The sequence below is a fragment of the Peromyscus californicus genome, unplaced genomic scaffold (genome assembly GCF_007827085.1).
Source record: "Peromyscus californicus insignis strain IS unplaced genomic scaffold, ASM782708v3 Scaffold_21__1_contigs__length_65335640, whole genome shotgun sequence".
Classification (NCBI taxonomy): Eukaryota; Metazoa; Chordata; class Mammalia; order Rodentia; family Cricetidae; genus Peromyscus; species Peromyscus californicus.
In genome coordinates, this window is record NW_026294514.1 from 9,164,991 (window position 1) to 9,183,964 (window position 18,974).

General features: G+C 38.7%; 1 protein-coding gene across 1 annotated transcript in view; it reads right to left on the reverse strand.

The window, feature by feature from the left end:
- Boll (boule homolog, RNA binding protein) overlaps positions 1-18,974 on the reverse strand; it is a 105,217-nt gene that overhangs the window by 29,969 nt on the left and 56,274 nt on the right. The window contains exon 10 of the mRNA XM_052749478.1: positions 16,968-17,066. Coding sequence (XP_052605438.1) covers positions 16,968-17,066 — 99 coding nt within the window. The remainder of the gene's footprint in view (positions 1-16,967; positions 17,067-18,974) is intronic.

Here is an 18,974-nt window from a genome sequence, read left to right on the forward strand (position 1 = left end):
CAAACCTATAACTAATAACGGTAAGTGCAAATGGTCTTTACTCTCCAATTAACAGACACAAACCAGGATGAGAAGATGGGTCAATGGGTAGAGTGCTTTCTGAACAGGGGGAGAGGGAGTGCCACCATAGGTAAAGACAGAAGCACTTGGATAATGTGCTCCTTACTTTCAGAAATGGACATCTTAAGGATCAGAAAGGGAGGAAGGGCAGAAGGTGCTTGGTGTCACCGGTGTAAGGAGATGCCAAGAAAGTCCTCTCTTTTCTGTATTTGGCACTTTATCAGAGCAGCTGTGGGACACTATTTCAAAATGACCACTGACGTACTGGTGACTCAGCAGCCCAAGATCCTGTGAACCAACCTCTAGGGAAACTCAGAGCAAGTGTCACAGGATTATATGTGGGAATCTGGTCAGCAGAATATTATTAGATTAGGAATGTGTGTGTGTGTGTGTGTGTGTGTGTGTGTGTGTGTGTACAGGGGTAGGGCAAGCATTTACAACTGGACTCCTAAGGATTACCCAGCTGTGTGACAGGTGTCTGAGAGTCCACTTGTGAAGCACTGCCCACTGATGGAGAAGCATCAGTAACTAGCCCTGTCAAAGGATGGCCTGTAGGTGAGAAGAACATTCCAACTCCATTCCTGAAGTGCTGCCAGGGTTGTGACCAGTAGCTGCGAGCGAACACTGCAAAGGCTTGCCTAGGAGTGTGACAGGCTTCCGGAGCCAGAGAAAGAAGAGTGAAAGACTTGAGATTGAAATCAGCGAAAAGGCCAGACTATAAGCATACTCTATAACCCCATCCAGCTGTCTTTCCTGGACATTTATTCCTCGTATATCCAATGCACGGATCAGGCGTCCCATAAAACCCAACCCACATTGTTTAGAGAAGTACACTTCTGGGATCTCTCCCATCCCAAAGAGAGCCATTTGCAAAAAAGCTGTTACTTTCACTTCTTTTTGGAGGCTCAGTCTTGTGTATTTCTTTGATGTTCAATACTTTGTCCCATTAAACAAGCTTGGCAATCCCCCAGATCACCATCGGCAACCTCATTACAAGATGGAAGCCAATGCTTTCCGAATGCCGGGCAAGCAGTCTACCAACTGAGCTACATCTCCAGCCCACCCTTTATTTTTTTAAAAATTTATTTTATTATTTTATGGGTCTGAGTATTCTGTTTGCATGTAAATCTGTGCATGCCATCCCCTGGAACTGGAGTTACAGACAGTTGTAAGCTACTACTCGGGTGCTGGGAATCTAACCCCTGCCCTCTGAAGAGCAGCCAGTGTTCTGAACTGTTGAGCAACCTCTCCAGTTCCTATCCTTTATTTGTTATCTCATTTAAAAAATAAATGGAAAAGATTTTAAAAGTATAGGTGAAAACTAGAAAACTGCTCTAGGAAAACAGCTAGTGAACTGTGAGTAGCTCATCAAAGGAGGAAAAATATTTTTAAAGTAATATGGAAAGATACAACTGAACACAAGGAAAAAGAGCCATATGTGACAAAGAATAACGTTTGATGACAGGGTACCTGACAGAACTGAAAAGAACTCTGGACAAGAATTAGTAGAAGACCCTTAGGGTTTGGCTAATGAGTCACCAAGTCTTGACTAGACACCTTAAATGGTTTGATGGTTAATATTGATGGTCAACTTCATGATACCTAGGGTTACCTTTGAGACAAGCTGCTGAGGAATCGTCTAGATGAGATTAGCCTCTTCATATGTCTATGAGGATTATCTATCTAGATTAGGGTAATAGTGGTGTATTCTGGCTAGTTTCTTGTTACCTTGACACAAACTCAAGAACACCTGGAAAGAGGGAATTTTTTTTTTAAAGATTTATTTCTTTATTATGTACACAGTATTCTGTCTGCATGTATGCCTGCAGGTCAGAAGAGGGTGACAGATCTCATTACAGATGGTTGTGACCCATTATGTGGTTGCTGGGGATTGAACTCAGGACCGAAAGAGGGAATCTTAATTGAGAAAACTTTCATCAGATTAAACTATATGCAAGTCTGTGGGGCATTTTATTGATTAATGATTGATATGAGAGGGCCCATCCCACTGTGGATGATGCCTCTCTCTTGGGCAGGTGGTCCTGGGTTGTATGAAAAAACAGGCTGAGAAAGCCATGGAAGCAAGCCAGTAAGCAGTGTTCTGCCATGGCCTCTGCTTCAGTTCCTGCTTCTACATCCTGCCTTGAGTTCTCAGTGATGAACTATAAAGTGGAAGCTTAAATAAACCCTTTCCTCTCCAAGTTGGTTTTGGTTAGTGTTTTATCATGGCAACAGAAACCTAACTCAAACAAGGTGGGTTCAAGACTGACCCTGAATGTGGGTTGGTGTTCTGAGCTGCTTAAGAAGGGAAAGCAAGCTGAGTATCAGCATTCACCTCTCTCTGTGAGCTTCCTGACTGGCTGCAGGGTGACCACCTGCCTCACGTTCCTATCACCAGAACTTCTCAGCCATGATGGACTGCACTCTCAAACTGTGAATCAAAATAAATCCTTCCTTTAGTAGTTTCTGTCAGCTCTTTGGTATAGTGCAACAGGCCATTATGGTGGAGGTTTGAAAGATCAAAATGCCGCGGGAAATGTGGACCATGCCTGCTTAGCTCATGAAGTTTCAGAGGGGACAAGAACTGGATCAGGAACTGCAGTAGAGGCTGCTTAGTTTACATTCTGGGAAAGAATCTGGCTGCATTCTTCCTGTGTCTTGAGAACTTGAGTGAGGCTGAATCCAGGAGTAATCTTTGGAGGAGGAAATGTCAAGGCAGGGTGTCATTCAGTCTGTGACATGGCTACTTTTCAATGCTCTTATTCATATCTATAGTGAGACAGTAAAAAAATTAAAAACATGAACTTTAGCAAGAAAAGTGTGTGAACAAGTTTAAAAATGTGGACTGGAGAATGCAGATGAGAAAACATCTGTAATTGTTAGAAACATTATTCTTCAATAGGACAACAAGAAAGGAGAATTGAAGACAAGACTCCATTCATCACATGCTCCAACTTGTGAAAATACAAATTTATGAGAAAGGAGAAACCTGAACTGGGAATGCCACAGAAGAGATCCCTACTACAAACAAACAAACAAATTTAGACAAGTGATTTTTGTAGATTCAGCCACCAAGACATACAGCCTGTGATCCAAGGGTGCTAGGTTCCAACCCAATCTGGCAGCCGAACTTGGCATTATCTTTGTGGCCTTGGTTTTTGCAGACATGAAAGATATGAGATTCAGGGGAGAGGCTACAGGGTTTTGTTCCATAGTCTCTGAGTGCCCAGAGGTCAGGCACTGTGTGGTAGGGTCAGAGTTCTTGCAAAGAGACTCTGAGAGGTGCCTATGTGGAGCTGTGAAGGTAAAGTCCAAATTGTGATGTAGACTCTACGATGCTGGAGATGCTAGGACCACAGGATGTCTACCAAAGAAAGGTGCAGACAGAAAACAGAGCCACTCCAAGAGTGTGCTTATGTGTGCTGAAGTCAGCTGAGCTGGAGGACCAAGGAGGGCTATTAATGTACCTTGGAGCCCATATGATTTCATCATGAGCTCCAGATGATGGACATGGAGCTTAAGGATTTGGTGTTTTACCTGCTTATGTTTTTGGTCTTGCTTTGGTCTGATCTTTCCCTTGCCATGTCCCCATTCTTCCCTTTTAGAGTGGGAATATTGACTCTGTATCATTGTATATTGGAAGTATGTAACTAACTATTGGATTGAAGTTAAAAAAGAGATTGCCTGAGTCTCAGAAGAGACTCTGTATTCAACTTCTCAACAGTTTTGGAACTGTTAAAGACTATGGGGATTTTTGAAGTTGGAGTGAATACATTTTGCATTATGTGATGGCCATGTGGATGAGTGGAAGATTATGGCTTGAAAGTGATATGCTTGGCTGTTGTCTCTATTGCTGTGATAAAACATCATGACCAAAAGCAATCTGGGGTAGAAAGGGTTTATTTCAGCTTATAACTCTCAGATCACAATCCATCAAGGCAGGAACTTGGGAGGCAGGAGATGATGCAGAGGTCACAGAGGAATACTTTTATTGTCTTGCTACTCATGGCCTGCTTAGCCTGTTTTATTACACAACCAAAGACCACTTTCTTTAATATAATACATATTATATTATTAACATATACTTATAGCATAATGAATATAATACAGGCACCACTTCAAGACCACTTTCTAATACAGCCCAAGGCACCACCCCTACAATGGACTTGACTCTCCACATCAACCACTAATTATAAAAATGCCCCACAGGCTTGCCTATATATAGGCCACTCTATGGAGGTATTTTCTCCATTGTGATTTCTTCTCAGAAAACACTAGCTAGTGTCAAGATGATGAAACACACCCACCCAGGACAGTTGTCAAGTTGACAGGAGATGGGCTTGTTATGGTTACATTGTCCATTTCACAGGATTTCACGGGATCACTGAGGAGATAAGCTTCCTCGGAATCATTTAGATGGGGCTGGCTGCTGGATTAGATTAATAGACTAGTAAAATCCACCCTCACTTTGGATGGCAGTCCAGGACTGAATACACCAGAAGGGAGGCTGAGCACTGGCATGCATCTCTCCATCCTGACTGTGTGACCAGCTGCTTCAAGCTCCTGGTGCTCCTGTCATCATGAAATCTTTGTGGTGATCAACTCTTAACTTTAAATTGTGAGCCAAAATAAACCACCTTTCTTTGACAGGTTTTGTTAGGTATTTTGTTGCAGTAATGAGACAAGTAGCTAACATAGGTACATACTGAAATTTCTACCTTATCTGAAGCTTCTTTTCCAAGGTTTTTATTACAAATCATTTATAGTGATCCAAAAATTATTAATGGAAAAGCCCAGAAATAAACAATTTTTCTGTTTTAAATTGCTTATGCTGTCTCATTCCCAACATGTTCTGGGTGTGAACTATCCCTTTGCTTATCATAATCATGCTGCATAGTCTCCCAACAAGTGAGCTATATATTAGCTGTGTTATCAGATTAATGCTTGTGTATAGATAGCATTTGGTACTAGCTGAGGTTTGAGGCATTTTCGGGGTCTGGGAATGACTGTCTATGGATGGGAGCACCTACTGTGTTTTGACTTGACAATACTAAAGAAACACAAATTCATTTGGAATGGAAGATAATCCTTATCTTTCACCCACATGCTTTTCTAAAGCAGGTAAAATTAAAATGTTAATGGAGTATGTAATATAATATAAAAATTCCCCTGCTTACTCTCATCCTCAAAGTGGGGGAAGATGTTATTCAAAAAATGTTTAGAGAAATATCCTGTAAAAGATTATGGTTTCATAAATTGAATCTTATGCTATGAAAGGTAAGGTGCCATTCAGATGGTCTGACTTTTAAGGTGTAGCAGCAAAAAAAATGAGAAATGATGTCCAATTAGAAGAAATAATAGGCTCAGAATGCAGAGAAAATGCTCAAGAATGGAAACATATAATTTTGACATGAAAAACAGATGTGCTATATGATAGGTAGACATCCTGCTAAAGGTACTTAAAAATTAGACTATCATAGAGCTAATATGTAACCTTTCACAGTAGTTATTAAGAATTTAAGTTTTTGTATATGTATTTATTATATGTTGAACATAATCCATTTATAGCCCTCATTTCTTCTTTTATTCTCATCCCTCCACCCTAATGTTAGTCCCCTCTGTTTACACAGGGTTACTTTCATTTTATATCATATATACATATATGACTTTATGTATCTGCATAAAATCTAGGAACTAAAAATGAGAAAAAACAAAGTATCTGTCTTTCTAAAATTGCCCAATTCACTTAATATGACTGCTTTCAGTTGCATCTAATAAATAACTAATTCTAATTTTTTACTGCTCTCCACCTCAGATAGGTATTTTGGATAGGAAGAATTTATGGCCAATCTAGTATTAGAATAACCCGTAGGTGTTTGATCAAATAATCTACATTAAACTCAAATCAGATTAAAAAAACCCAGAAATACACTCAATAAATACATATTTCATATTAGACTTGAAGAAAATGAATTAACCTGACAATGGGTTAACCCAAAGTTCATACAACTATATTCTGTAGGCCAAATCCCACAAAAGTTGGAAGTAGAATGGTGGTTACCAACTTGGAAGAGTAGGTGTGACTTTTCTCATTTGAATGAGAATAACCCCAACGGCTCATGTTGAATATTTGGTCTCTAGGTAGTGAAACTGGGAAGGATTAGGAGGTATGGCCTTGTTTCACTGGGGGTGGGCTTTGAGGTTTTAAAAGCCCACACCAGGCCCTAACCCATCTTGCTTTCTCTGTCTGCTGCCTGTGATCAGGATGTAAGTCTCAGGAATTGTTACAGCACCATGCCTGCCTGCTGCTGTGCTCCCTGACTTGATGATCATGGACTAACCCTGTAAACTGTAAGCAACCCCCCAATTAACTGCTTCCTTCTATAAGATTCCTTGGTCACGGTGTCTCTTTCACAGCATTAGAATAAGACAGTAGAATGAAAGATACAGAAATGTTGATCAATGGGTGCTTAGTTATAGTTAGACAGGAGCAAGAAGATTTAGTGTGCTACTACAAAGTAGATAAAGATAATGATAAAAATGTGTGGGAGGATTACAGGCTCAAGACTAACTTGAGCTACAAAATTAAATACTGTCTCAAACATTCTTGGAAGTATCAAAAGTATTTTTAAAATAATGAAATCCCGTTAGTAGCAACATATGTGGAACTTGGAAATCACTATGTCAAAAAAAGACCTAGGTACAAAAACGTAAGTACTGCATGATCTTACTTTTGAAATCTAAATATGTGTGCACCTACACATGTTTATGCATTATAAATAAATAAATGTAAAAATGTTAAAAAAAAAAGAAAAAGAATAAAAGGGAGTTTGCCTTCATTCTCTCTCTTCTACCTTATAAGCAGCTTCCCAACCTGTGAGTTTTGACCCTTTGGGGGTTGCATATAAGAAATCCTGCATATCAGTTATTTACATTACAAGTCGTAACAGTAGCAAAGTTACAGTTATGAAGTAGCCACGGAATAATTTTATGGTTGGGGGTCACCACAACATGAACTGTATTAAAGCGCTGCAGCATTAGGAAGGTTGAGAACCACCGTGTAAGGATACAATAACAAGACAGACACTTGCATCTGCAGGCACGATTTCCCAGCTTCCAAAACTGAGAAATGAATATGTGTTGCCATAGCAGCCCAGCTTATGGTACAGTTGTTAGAGACGACTGAACTAAGGCAACTTTGTGTTGAGGAAATAATTACTGTTCGTAAAAATTGTATTTCCCTTGATTAAAGTCAAAGTCAGAGTCAGAAATTACAGTTTACTAGAAATCCCAAGATATGAACAAGGTATTAAAAATAGTGCTTTGAGATTAAAAAGAACAGAGGTACCTAGATATATATGTAGACACATAAGATCAATTTTTGTGTACATTCTTTGTAAGTTCAGCTTATATGTTATGACTTATTATAGAAAGATGGATCAAAAAAATCTAAATATTTCAAAAGCATGAGGTTCCTCTGAAATACTGAATTTTTAAAATTTATTTTAACCATCACATGAAAAACAACAATTGTATGTATTAATCGATTACCTCTTGTGGTTTTCAATGCATTGTGTAATGTTGAAGTTAGGTTAAGCATCTTTATCTTCCCTAACATTTAACATTTCTTCTCTCTTCCAAGCCTACGTACATTTTTACAATGTGCAACATACAGACCAAAAACCTTTTCTTTCTTTTTTTGTTTATTTGTTTGTCTTTATTAGCAAAGGCCATGCTGCAGGTCAAGCCTGCACACCACGAACCTGGCACAGAGTAACTCAAGGCTACAGGCTGCGGCTAGTCTGAGAGAGACAACTAGGAAGCTGCTCTTGGTTCCATTTTAGAACCCTTTGTTTGTCTTTGTTTAGATTGTTGGTTACAAACTGTTATTAGTCATAATCAATCTCTTTCTAAAAGAAGGAGGATGTGATATAGAAATATAGGATATAGATGTGATAGGATGAAAGAATAGATTATTGAACCTACTTTTAAAGAGCAACAACTTGTTTAAAAATGTTTTACACTGCTATAGATTTTACTTTACTGATACAAATTTAAAGTTAATTTTGTTATACTGTATGTATATTTTTACTCTTTTTTAAGGTATTATGTGTATACAACTCATTTAAAATTGTAATGTATCATTAAGAAATACAGATTAAGGGGCTGGAGAGATGGCTCAGTGGTTAAGAGCACCGACTGCTCTTCTAGAGGTCCTGAGTTCAATTCCCAGCAACCACATGGTGGCTCACAACCACCTGTAATAAGATCTGGTGCCCTCTTCTGGCCTGCAGGGACATGTGCAGGCAGAATACTGTACACATAATAAATAAATCTTTAAAAAAAAAAAAAAAGAAATACAGATTAATAGTTAATCATCTATGATAATCAAACTTATAGTCATGTTAGTTTTCTAAGTATACATAGATATCTTTCAGATAGATAGGTAATCGTCAAACACTTCAACGACTTACAGAATATGACATTTAAAATGTTTTAAAAACTTAGACATGTCTGCTCCTGGCAGGACCCATTTACTTCAGAGAGGAGGATGGGCATCAAAGACACTCCACATGGAATTTATCTTCTTCTTGGCAAAAATAGCCATTTAGGCCAGAAACTTTTCTTTCCTGGACTGCTTGACAAAATGTTGTATTGACTGGACATGCAGGACCCATAGAAAGGTGACCACTGAACTTTGCAAGGCAAAATGGTCATTCAGGTTCCTGCTTTGCAGGAGAAACTGCCAGACATTCTATAGGACACAGAGAAAAGTGACTGAGAGACTCTAGGCCTGTAGGCTGAAGAATGGATGCCCCAATACTGCAGAAGAACTTTGGGAAACTGTCCAGGCAGACAGGTGTCTCTGTCATTCTAGATTTTTGGAAGTTGCTTACAATGCTCTTCCTGTTTACTTAGGTAATATTATATCCTTCTGAGGTCTTTGATGTAGTTGAAGACTAGATAGTTATAATTTCCTTAGTTATGATAAAAGATAAATTAGATATAAAACCTTGGACTCACAAATACAGGGTAGATAGAATATCTTCTTTAATTTTGCCAAATACAAATAGACTAGATATTATAACTATAATTCTTACTTGATAATTGTTTTGTTATATGTAATTTTACTAAAGTTAAAACCTTCCTTTTAAAAAAGAAAGAAAAGGGGAAGTGCTAGGGATGTCTTTATGCATGCTGTGACTGTGTTGCTCTGATTGGTTAATAAATAAAATGCTGATTGGCCAGTAGCCAGACAGAAAGTTTAGGCAGGACAAGCAGAGAAGAGAATTCTGGGAACAGGAAGGCTGAGACAGGAGTCACTAGCTAGACACAGAGGAAGCAAGATGTGAAGGCAGAACTGAGAAAAGGTACCAAGCCACATGGCTAAACATAAATAAAAATTATGGGTTAATTTAAGTGTAAGAGCTAGTCAATAGTTAGCCTGAGCTAATGGCCGAGCAATTTTAATTAACATAAGCCTCTGTGTGTTTACTTGAGTCCAAGCGACTGCAAGGTCATGGGAGCCAGGCAGGACCAGGAAAACCTCAGCAACAGGTAACTACCATTCTACTTGCAGCTTCCATGGATCTATTTTCTAAGATTTCAAGAGTGATATCATGCAGTACTTAGGTTTTTGTGCCTGGGTTATTTTATTTATAATTATATTTACTTAAAATTATAATTTTACACATGTTGGTTTTTACATGTAGGTTTCACACATATTGCAAGTAACAGGATTTCATTATTTTTTCTTTTTTTTCCCCCCCCGGAGCTGAGGACAGAACCCAGGGCCTTGCACTTGCTAGGCAAGTGCTCTACCATTGAGCTAAATCCCCAACCTCAGGATTTCATTATTTTTAATACTACCAAGGATTTTTTTTTTTGAGACAGTGTCTAATTATGCAGTTTGGGTTAATGGTGAACATACAATTCTCTTGCCTTAGCTTCTTGAGTTCTGGGACTACAAGCCAATTGCCACCACACCAGATACAAAATTTGACTTTTTAACTCTAAGACTAGTACTGTTTTATACAGAAAGCTACATTTGTTAGAATGTTTGTTGTAGAACTCTGCATTTATTTCATATAGTAAACTGTATTTTTCATATTTGGTTGTTATTCTTTCTCTCTTTTATTTATTTATTTTGATTTTTTTAATTTAAAAAAATTTTTTTTCAAGACAGGGTTTCTCTGTGTAGCTTTGAGCCTTTCCTGGATCTCGCTCTGTAGACCAGGCTGGCCTCGAACTCACAAAGATCCGCCTGGCTCTGCCTCCCGAGTGCTAGGATTAAAGGCATGTGCCACCACCACCCGGCTTGTTATTCTTTCTCACCAATGATACAATGCCTGTATCATTGTTTATATAGTTTGAATAATTTCACCAGTGCAGTATGAAAGATCCAAGTACTTTCTTAGAATTCAGAAGACAGAAAGGCTGAGGCTTTAACTAAGGGGCTAAACGCTTGCCTAGCAAGCTTAAGGCTCTAGTTTTGGTCCCCAGTAACATGAACAACAACAAACAACAACAAAAAAGAGAATTAGGAAGATTTAATTAAAGACATTCTTTCTTATAAAAATTTGTCACATGTAAAATAAAGTGACTCTAATACAGAAGCTCATTTTCCTAGATGGGGTCAGCTACGTAGCCAAGGCTGCCACACAACTTGTGATTCTCCTAACTTGAGTTCTCAAGTGCTAGGATTAGAGATGTGTGCCACCATAGCTTGCAACTGAGAGGTTCTTAACTAGTTTAATGTATTCATGTCATAAGCTCTTTCAGCAGCCCACTGAGGCTATCAGAATTATTCTCAGAATATTTTAAAAACATAAAAGAAAAATCTAGGATTATGTTATAGTTTGAATCTGAGCTAACCTCCTCAGGCTCACTGTTGAAGGAAGGACTGGTCTCCAGCTTGTGGCACTATTTTGGGAGTTTCTGCAAACTTTAGGAGGTGGCGCCTAGCTGAAACAAGTTTGGTTACTTGGGATCCTTGGGGCTGTATTTTGTCATGGGCCCCCTCTTTCTCTTTTTTCTGTTTTCCATTCACCATCAAGTGAACAGTCCGTGCAGAACCAACAGTCAGACTGAATATGCTGAGACCAAGAGCCAAAATACGTCCTTCCTCCTTTAAGTTGTTTCTATCCTGTTATCTTCCCTCAGAATGACAAAAGGTATGTCCGACACGGAAGAAAACTGGTACCACAGAAGTGGAGTTCAGTGCTGTGACGTGCTAGGCATGTCTAGCACATGCTAGCACTCTACCAACTGAGGAACATCCACAGAGCTTGCCTTAAATATCACAAGAGACTGTTGACCTAACTTTTGGACAACGTTGCAAGTGTTAAGGTTATGGGAATTCTTAGAGATGGACTAAACACATTTTGCATTATCAAACAGATGTGGTCTTTGGAGTCTGGGGGCAAAATGGTTCAGTTTGAATATGAATGTCTCACACAGGCTCATTCTAGAAGATTTGGTTCTTAGCTAATGCCACTATTTTAGTAGGTTCTGGAAACTTTAGGAGGTAAGGTCTAGCTAGAAGGACTAGATCACTGTGGGTGTGTCTTTGTGGGCTGTATCTTGTTGTATCTTCTACTTCTGGTCCACCATGATATTTTGCCTCATCATTGGTCTAGAGTCAGTGGAGCCAAAGATTATGGGTAGAAACCTCTAAAACCATGAAACCTATCAAGCTAAAAATAAAGTTTTTGTTGTGTTGTTAAAGATCGCGTTGTTCTTTCAATCATTTGTCACATGAAAAGTCTGATTAACATAGAGAGATTATAAGGGAAACAAAGTAAGCTGTAATGTACTCCTATCCGCAGACTCTTGAGGTCTGTGTATGTCTCTGAACCAGAATAAAACTCAAAGTACAAGGCTATAGAGTTGGCTCAGTGGCTAAGAGCACTTGTCGCTCTTGCAGAGACCTGGATTCAACCAAGCCCCAGACCTACATGGTGGTTCACAACCATCTGATCCAGGGGAACTGATGCCTTCTCACCTCTGAGGCACCAGGCACACAGTTGGTGCACATACACACATGCCGGCAAAACACCCATACATGTAAAATAATCTTTAAAAAAAAAAACCCTCAATGTAGAATCTTAGTGGCTATTTTACCAGAGATTAAATATAAGTAACTGGAGCAGTGACACCATCAAGAATCAGTATGGCATTCCTTCTTGCAACAAAGATATTAAAGACAGTATAGAGGCCTTATTTTTTAGTTCATCACTATTAACATTTCATAGTATAACAAGGGATGTAATGTTCAGGTTAGCTCTTTGGAGGTCATCTTAGATTCAATTTCAACATGTTAGGAAGAGCAAAGACAACAAAATGAGAAACTACACATTATCTTAACAGCAGCAAGTAAATTATGACTTAATTAAAAGTTTAATTCCTGAATTATTTTAGAGCATATGATAGAGCTAGTATATACTGATGGAACCCAAGTCACAGTGCTTTGATTTCTGATATATTGATTTGAAATGGTACAAAGGTCATAATCAGTGGAAATCATAGTTCTAGTTTGAAATTTTGATTTTCCTGGACTCAATATGTATCATGATATCCTTAATGTTGGCATAACTTCCTGTAAGCCATGCAATCACTAGGACATAACTGATACTCTGCAGTCTACTGAGTTGCTAAGCTATGAGATTTGATAGGTAAGGTGAACTAAACACATTGAGTTACATTTTCTTTTTAAAAATATTTATTTTCGCTGGGCGGTGGTGGCGCACGCCTTTAATCCCAGCACTCGGGAGGCAGAGCCAGGCGGATCTCTGTGAGTTCGAGGCCAGCCTGGGCTACCAAGTGAGTTCCAGGACAGGCGCAAAGCTACACAGAGAAACCCTGTCTCGAAAAACCAAAAAAAAGAAAAAAAAATATTTATTTTCTGTGTATGTATATATGTGCACACCTGGTGCCCACAGTGGTCAGAAAAAGTTGTCAGATCCCTTGGGATTGAAGTTATAGATAGTTGTGAGCTACCATGTGGGTACTGGGAATAAAAAACTCAGGTCCTCTGCAAGAGCAGCAAGTGCTCTTAACTGCTCACTACTACTCCAGCCCTGATATATTTCAACTTAGGGTATTTTTGGGATAGATACAACTTTGCAAGTTGAGGAGCAGCTATGTACCAATGCCTTTAATATGTTATATGTAAGCAGTTTTCTACTGACCCCAAACATTTTTGGTTACTTCCAGTTGACCATTTAAATATATTGGTTTCTCAAGACTATGATTCTCTTTACTGTCTTAGATTGTCATAAACTAGGAAGTTTTATGCACATGGAACCTAGGCATTTCTACTGTTTAACTACACAGTTACTACTGTATAGTTCTAGGAGTAAAAATATGCTACATAGCTGAAGGAATATTGTTTGACTGTGGAGAGCAATACAACTTTATACTCTTGTCTTAGAAGCTACGAATCAGCCCCGCCCCTGAGTCTGTCTTTGTCCCCTATAGCATAACACTTTATTGCCTTCCCCTGTGCTCAGGAGTAGTAGATATAAGTCAGCGTTAGCCTCTAACTTGACTTAAAAGAAGTATTAACAGTACTGAAAAGAATGGAAGAACATAGTGGTAGTAGAATATTTCTGCATAGACAGTCTGCAATTTTTACGTGGGTGGCTATTCCAAGAGAGAGGGAAACATTTGTGGCAGTCAAATCCCATTCCAATTTACTTCCAAATTATACTGTCTTTCCAAAGAGCCACCCAATATGGGCACTGGAAACGGAAATTCAGTCTTCTGCAAGAGCAGTTTGTACTCTGACCACCTAATCTACCTCACTAGGCCACATTTTCCTTTTTTTTTTTAAAATGGTAAAAGAATCCAAAGCTTTTTCTTCTAACTTAAAAAAATACAGTACATTCCTGTGATCGACAGTTACCCCCTGTGCAATGGTCCTTAAGAACTTTTACTACTAAGTGTGATGTCCTACCTGTGATGGCTTTCCATGTCAGCTTGACATATCCCCAAATTAGAGATTGCCTACATCAGGTTGGCCTTTGGACATGTTTGTGGGAAATTTTCTTGATTGCTAACTTATCCAACCCACTGTGAGCAGCATCATTCCCTGGGCAGTGGTAATAAGCAAACAGCATGCAAGGATGCATTTATTCTGTTTCTAACTGTGGATATGATTTGACAAGCTGCTTGAGTTCCTGCATTTCAGGAAATGATGGGCTGTAACCTGGAATTGTAAGCCCAATAAACCAATTTCTTTTCAAAGTTCTTCTTTATCAGGGTATTTCATCCTAACAATAGAAATAACATTAGCATAGTACCCATTGATCAATTATGCTGGTTTGTTTTAAGTGTCAACTTGATACTTCCTAGAACTGCTTGGGAAGAGAGTCTTCAATGAGGAATTACTGCGCTCAGGTTGGCTTTTGGTATGTCTGTGAGGGACTGCCTTGGTTGTTTATTGACGTTTGAAGGCCCAATCCATTGTGGGTGACACATTTAAGAGGCCATCCTTAAGCTGTACAAGAGTGAGGAAAGCTAGCTAAGCGCAAAGGAACAAGCAAGGAAGGACATGCTTATTCTCCTTTTGCTCTTCACTGTGGGTGGCATGTGACCAGCTGCTTGACTTCCTGCTTTGACTTCCTCAAAATGGTGGGACTATAACTTGAAATTGTAAATGCTGAATGAACCCTTTTTTCCAAACTGCTTTTTGTTCAGAGTATTTAACTGTAGCACAGGAATGAAACTAGAACGTCAACCTTCTCACCAGTTTTCAAAGTGACCTGTCCTTATAAAACTAAGAATCAAAAGATTCAAACTCTAAAAAAGACACTGAGGGTTTTAGTGCCAGGGAAAATTTACGTAGGGAGAAAATAGCTGATATTTCAAGTGTCCATTAATATTTTAAAGTTGGTTTAATATGTCTTATAAAAAAGATGTTTCTAATAATGTAAAATTTGCACATTAAGATTTCTGTTTGTAACACAAATGCAGTACAAACAGAAGTAGTTAATCTTTTGTGCAGTAAAACCTGTATAGCACGCCTTTAATCCCAGCACTCGGGAGGCAGAGGCAGGCGGATCTTTGTGAGTTCGAGGCCAGCCTGGGCTACAGAGTGAGATCCAGGACAGGCACCAAAACTACACAGAGAAACCCTGTCTCGAAAGACAAAACCAAACCCAGCCTGTATAGTAAAGGATTGTTGTGAAGTTTTACACAATTATGGAAGTGACAGTGGAATGTCTGTCCCTGAGACAGACAAAGCTTTTTATGTAGAGCCACCAAACCACTGAAGAACTATTAATTATATAATGCAGAGGAGACTCTACCTAAAATTTTCTGATTATAGTATTTTGGTGGTAGAGTGCTTGGCAAGATGTACGAGGCCATGGGATCAATGACTGGCACCACCAAGACATTTTGAGTATAAAATACATAGGAAACTCTATCTTTTATTGAAACACAAAAAGAAGTATAAACTTCTTACATGATAGTCCTGCACTCCAATTTTTCATTTGAAAATTTATTAATTTTTTCAATGTTCAACAAAAGAGTAATTCCTGTATGACTAAATTTAAGACTAAAGTGAGTTTCTTTTTACAGTTTCTGGTGTTACCTACTTAGAGTCTCAAGACAACTTAGAAATGTGCATACTCCTAAGTTGAAAGATCAAACTTTCAATGAACGCTATTAGAACACTCACCACCCCATCTCCTACTTGAAATATTTAAGCGATAATTTCAATTATTTTGATGCTCGCCCTCTCCCCCTCCCTTTCTCCCTGACATGTATATCCAATACATCATGTACACATATACCAGCAATTGATGATGTTATCATTAGGGGAAGTCTGTCTTAGAAGATTTTCTAACAATACTGAAAATGAAGCCTCTAGAAGTGAGTCTTGTTAACATTCTAGATTTTAATGTGAAACCAAAACTGGAGTCTTATTTCATATCCATAGTACAATGGCATAGGAAATAAGGGCTGCAGTGAGTAGTCATGGCAGTGAGTGGCTACTGGGTGGGGGTGGGGTGGGAGCATGAGGGATAGAGAGGCTCTTTAATATAGTGTTCAACATATACGATGGATCAGTCATGAATGTGAGTGCAAACACAGCTATTTCTTTCATTTAATGCAGAGTATACTTTCTTATTCGACCAAACTAAAGTGGATAAAAATCCATGTCACCACCCAAACAGTTAATCAATCTGCAATTCTTTACTATGATGAGGCTATTTCTCTCACATGGTGATCCTGAGCCTCACTAAAAAACCCAGTAAAATAAAGGAAGAGAATCTCTTGCTTCAGAGCTGATGACCAGAACATAGAGAATATACACATGAATCTAATTAGATTAGATTTAATTGGGTGCTATACTATTTTTTGGCCTGAATCTGATTCAGCGAATACAAATATATTAAATATAAAGTGGAGATATTAGCTGTTTCATCTCCCTACAACTACTCTGTATTATTGACACAAATAATCCTATGTGTCATATCCAGAACAGGAAAATTAGATATAAGAAGATATTAAAGGTTACCAGGGACTTCAGAGAGAGGACAAATAGGAAGGTGAACTTACTGTGTAATGAGAACAGAGTTTCTACTTGTGGTAGTGGAAAAGGTTAAAAATTCTGGTAATAATTTTTATAGTGCTGTGAATATACTTAAAGACACTTAAAATAGTTAAAATAAGCTTAAGTTTAAGTTTATGTATCTCTGTATCACAACAAATAAAACATTTTGACCATGAATGACTTATAACATTTCAAAATTAGTTAATAGGAATTATAGTTAATTTAGAATTTGTTTCCTTCATATTAAATAATTCACTAACTGTACTTTTTGGATCGCAGTGGGGTAAAACTGTCCAGAGCATAATGGAAGGAAAGCAGGAAGAACTCAGACTGAACTCCTTACTTTAATGGGCTCAGGCTGCATTACAGGCGCAGGCATAGCAATGGCGCTGGAAGCGTAGACCTGGTGGTACGCTGCTTGGACCCCATGGTCGGAATACGGCTGTTCCAAGAGGCAGCGAGCAAAGGAGAGGAGGGGAGAGAAAAAAGAGGGGTCATTTTTATTACTAACATAGTTATTCAGCACTTACTATGTGATATGCTTGCTGCCTCATTCAAAAACCCATTCATTATGTTTAATGAACTTATTGTCTGATCAAGAAACAGACATTACTCTAAATCATCACATCTCCTGTGAGTCATGTATATGATGTATGGGGAATAACGATCACTCAAAAAATTCTAAAACATTATGCGTAAGAAAACTGGGGAGGCTGGGCGGTGGTGGTGTGCGCCTTTAATCTCACTACTCGGGAGGCAGAGGCAGAGGCAGAGGCAGAGACAGGGGCAGGCAGATCTCTGTGAGTTTGAGGCCAGCCTGGGCTACAGAGTGAGTTCCAGGAAAGGCTCCAAAGCTACACAGAGAAACCCTGTCTCAAAAAAAAAAAAAAAAAAAGAAAAGAAAAAGAAAAAAAATTGGGGATGATGGTCATAAAAAATTTCCTAGTGGCACTGATGTTTGATTTAAAGACCTGGGGACACAGTGAGGGACAGCCAACGTAAGATATCTCTTCTGTGAGGCTTACTTAGGTTGTTTGATAGAACATTATACACTAAGGCATACAATAAATAAGGCAGAAGAACAATACACAGAGGGCAGATCATTTAAAAATTCTATTTAAATAGTAACCAAAGCAGGGAAGGGTGTGGGGAAAGCGGGACCTTTTATTGTTGGTGGTACTATAAACTGGTACTGTCACTGTAGAAATCAGTATACAGGTTTCTCAAAAAATTAAAAATAGAACTACTCTAAGACCCAGCTATACCAACCCTAGACCTATATCCAAGCGATTCTATATCCTACGCAGATACTTGCATACCCAGTTTATTGCTGGTCTATTCAAAATAGAAAGGAAATGAATCAGTCTGGTTACCGACCAACAGATGAATGGATAATGAAATAAGTTTATATTTAACCCAACAGATTCCAAATGTTATCTAAAGTACGCTAATTATTCAATCATTGAATTTGTCAGTATTTTTAAAATTTTTACAAATTTTACACTTCCAGGACGCCTCTATTTCTTCTTCCCCCCTTTCAGGTGCTCAACTGCTCTAGACAGACAGTGACTGCAAACTCAGGAGTGATGCTGACATAGAGCTATGGAGAGGAAAGCATCAGATTGCAGGGAGACCCAGACATGAGAAGGAGCAAAAGGTCAGCTTACAAAGGAAAAGAAAATCTGGTAAAGAAATTCCAGGAGCGGGCAGGGCCATGTAAACACAGGTGTCAGACAGGTCACCAAATATGGATAGTGTTCCTGAAAGGTTAATAAGATTACAAAGGCAGGAAAATATTTAGTAATTAGGATGTCATTAAGGAGCCTTCTTAAAGGCAGCTTATGCAGAAAGACAATGAAGTAGACTTCAGCAGGTGTGGAATAAAATGGTGCTGATCATTAAATACTGAATACAGCCTATCTTTCAAGAATCTTAGTTTTGAAAGGTAGAAGAGAATTAGGGGATCCGGGAAAGAATGTGTCAAAAGATAACAGTTACCTCTCAAAGGTGCTACAGATATTCAAAGAATTTTGTATCAAACAGCTTTAATCTTTTAATACCGCAATATGGTTTCTTGATGCCTTCACTTCTATACATAAGGTCATTCTGAGGTCAAGACTGTGGAAGCTAATTCCCTGAACAATCACAGCAGAGCAGTGAAGCCGAGGACCAATGGAGAGAAGCTGACTTGGACCAGAGATGGACTGAGAGCCCTGACAGGAAGGAAGTGGAGGTTTCCAGAGTGCAGTAAGTAGAAGCAACCTTGGACAAGAACAAAAGATCAAATAAAAACCCATAAGGCTGGATTAGGACCTGTTTAAGTTGGTATGTTGGGAGTTGGAGGCTAAGT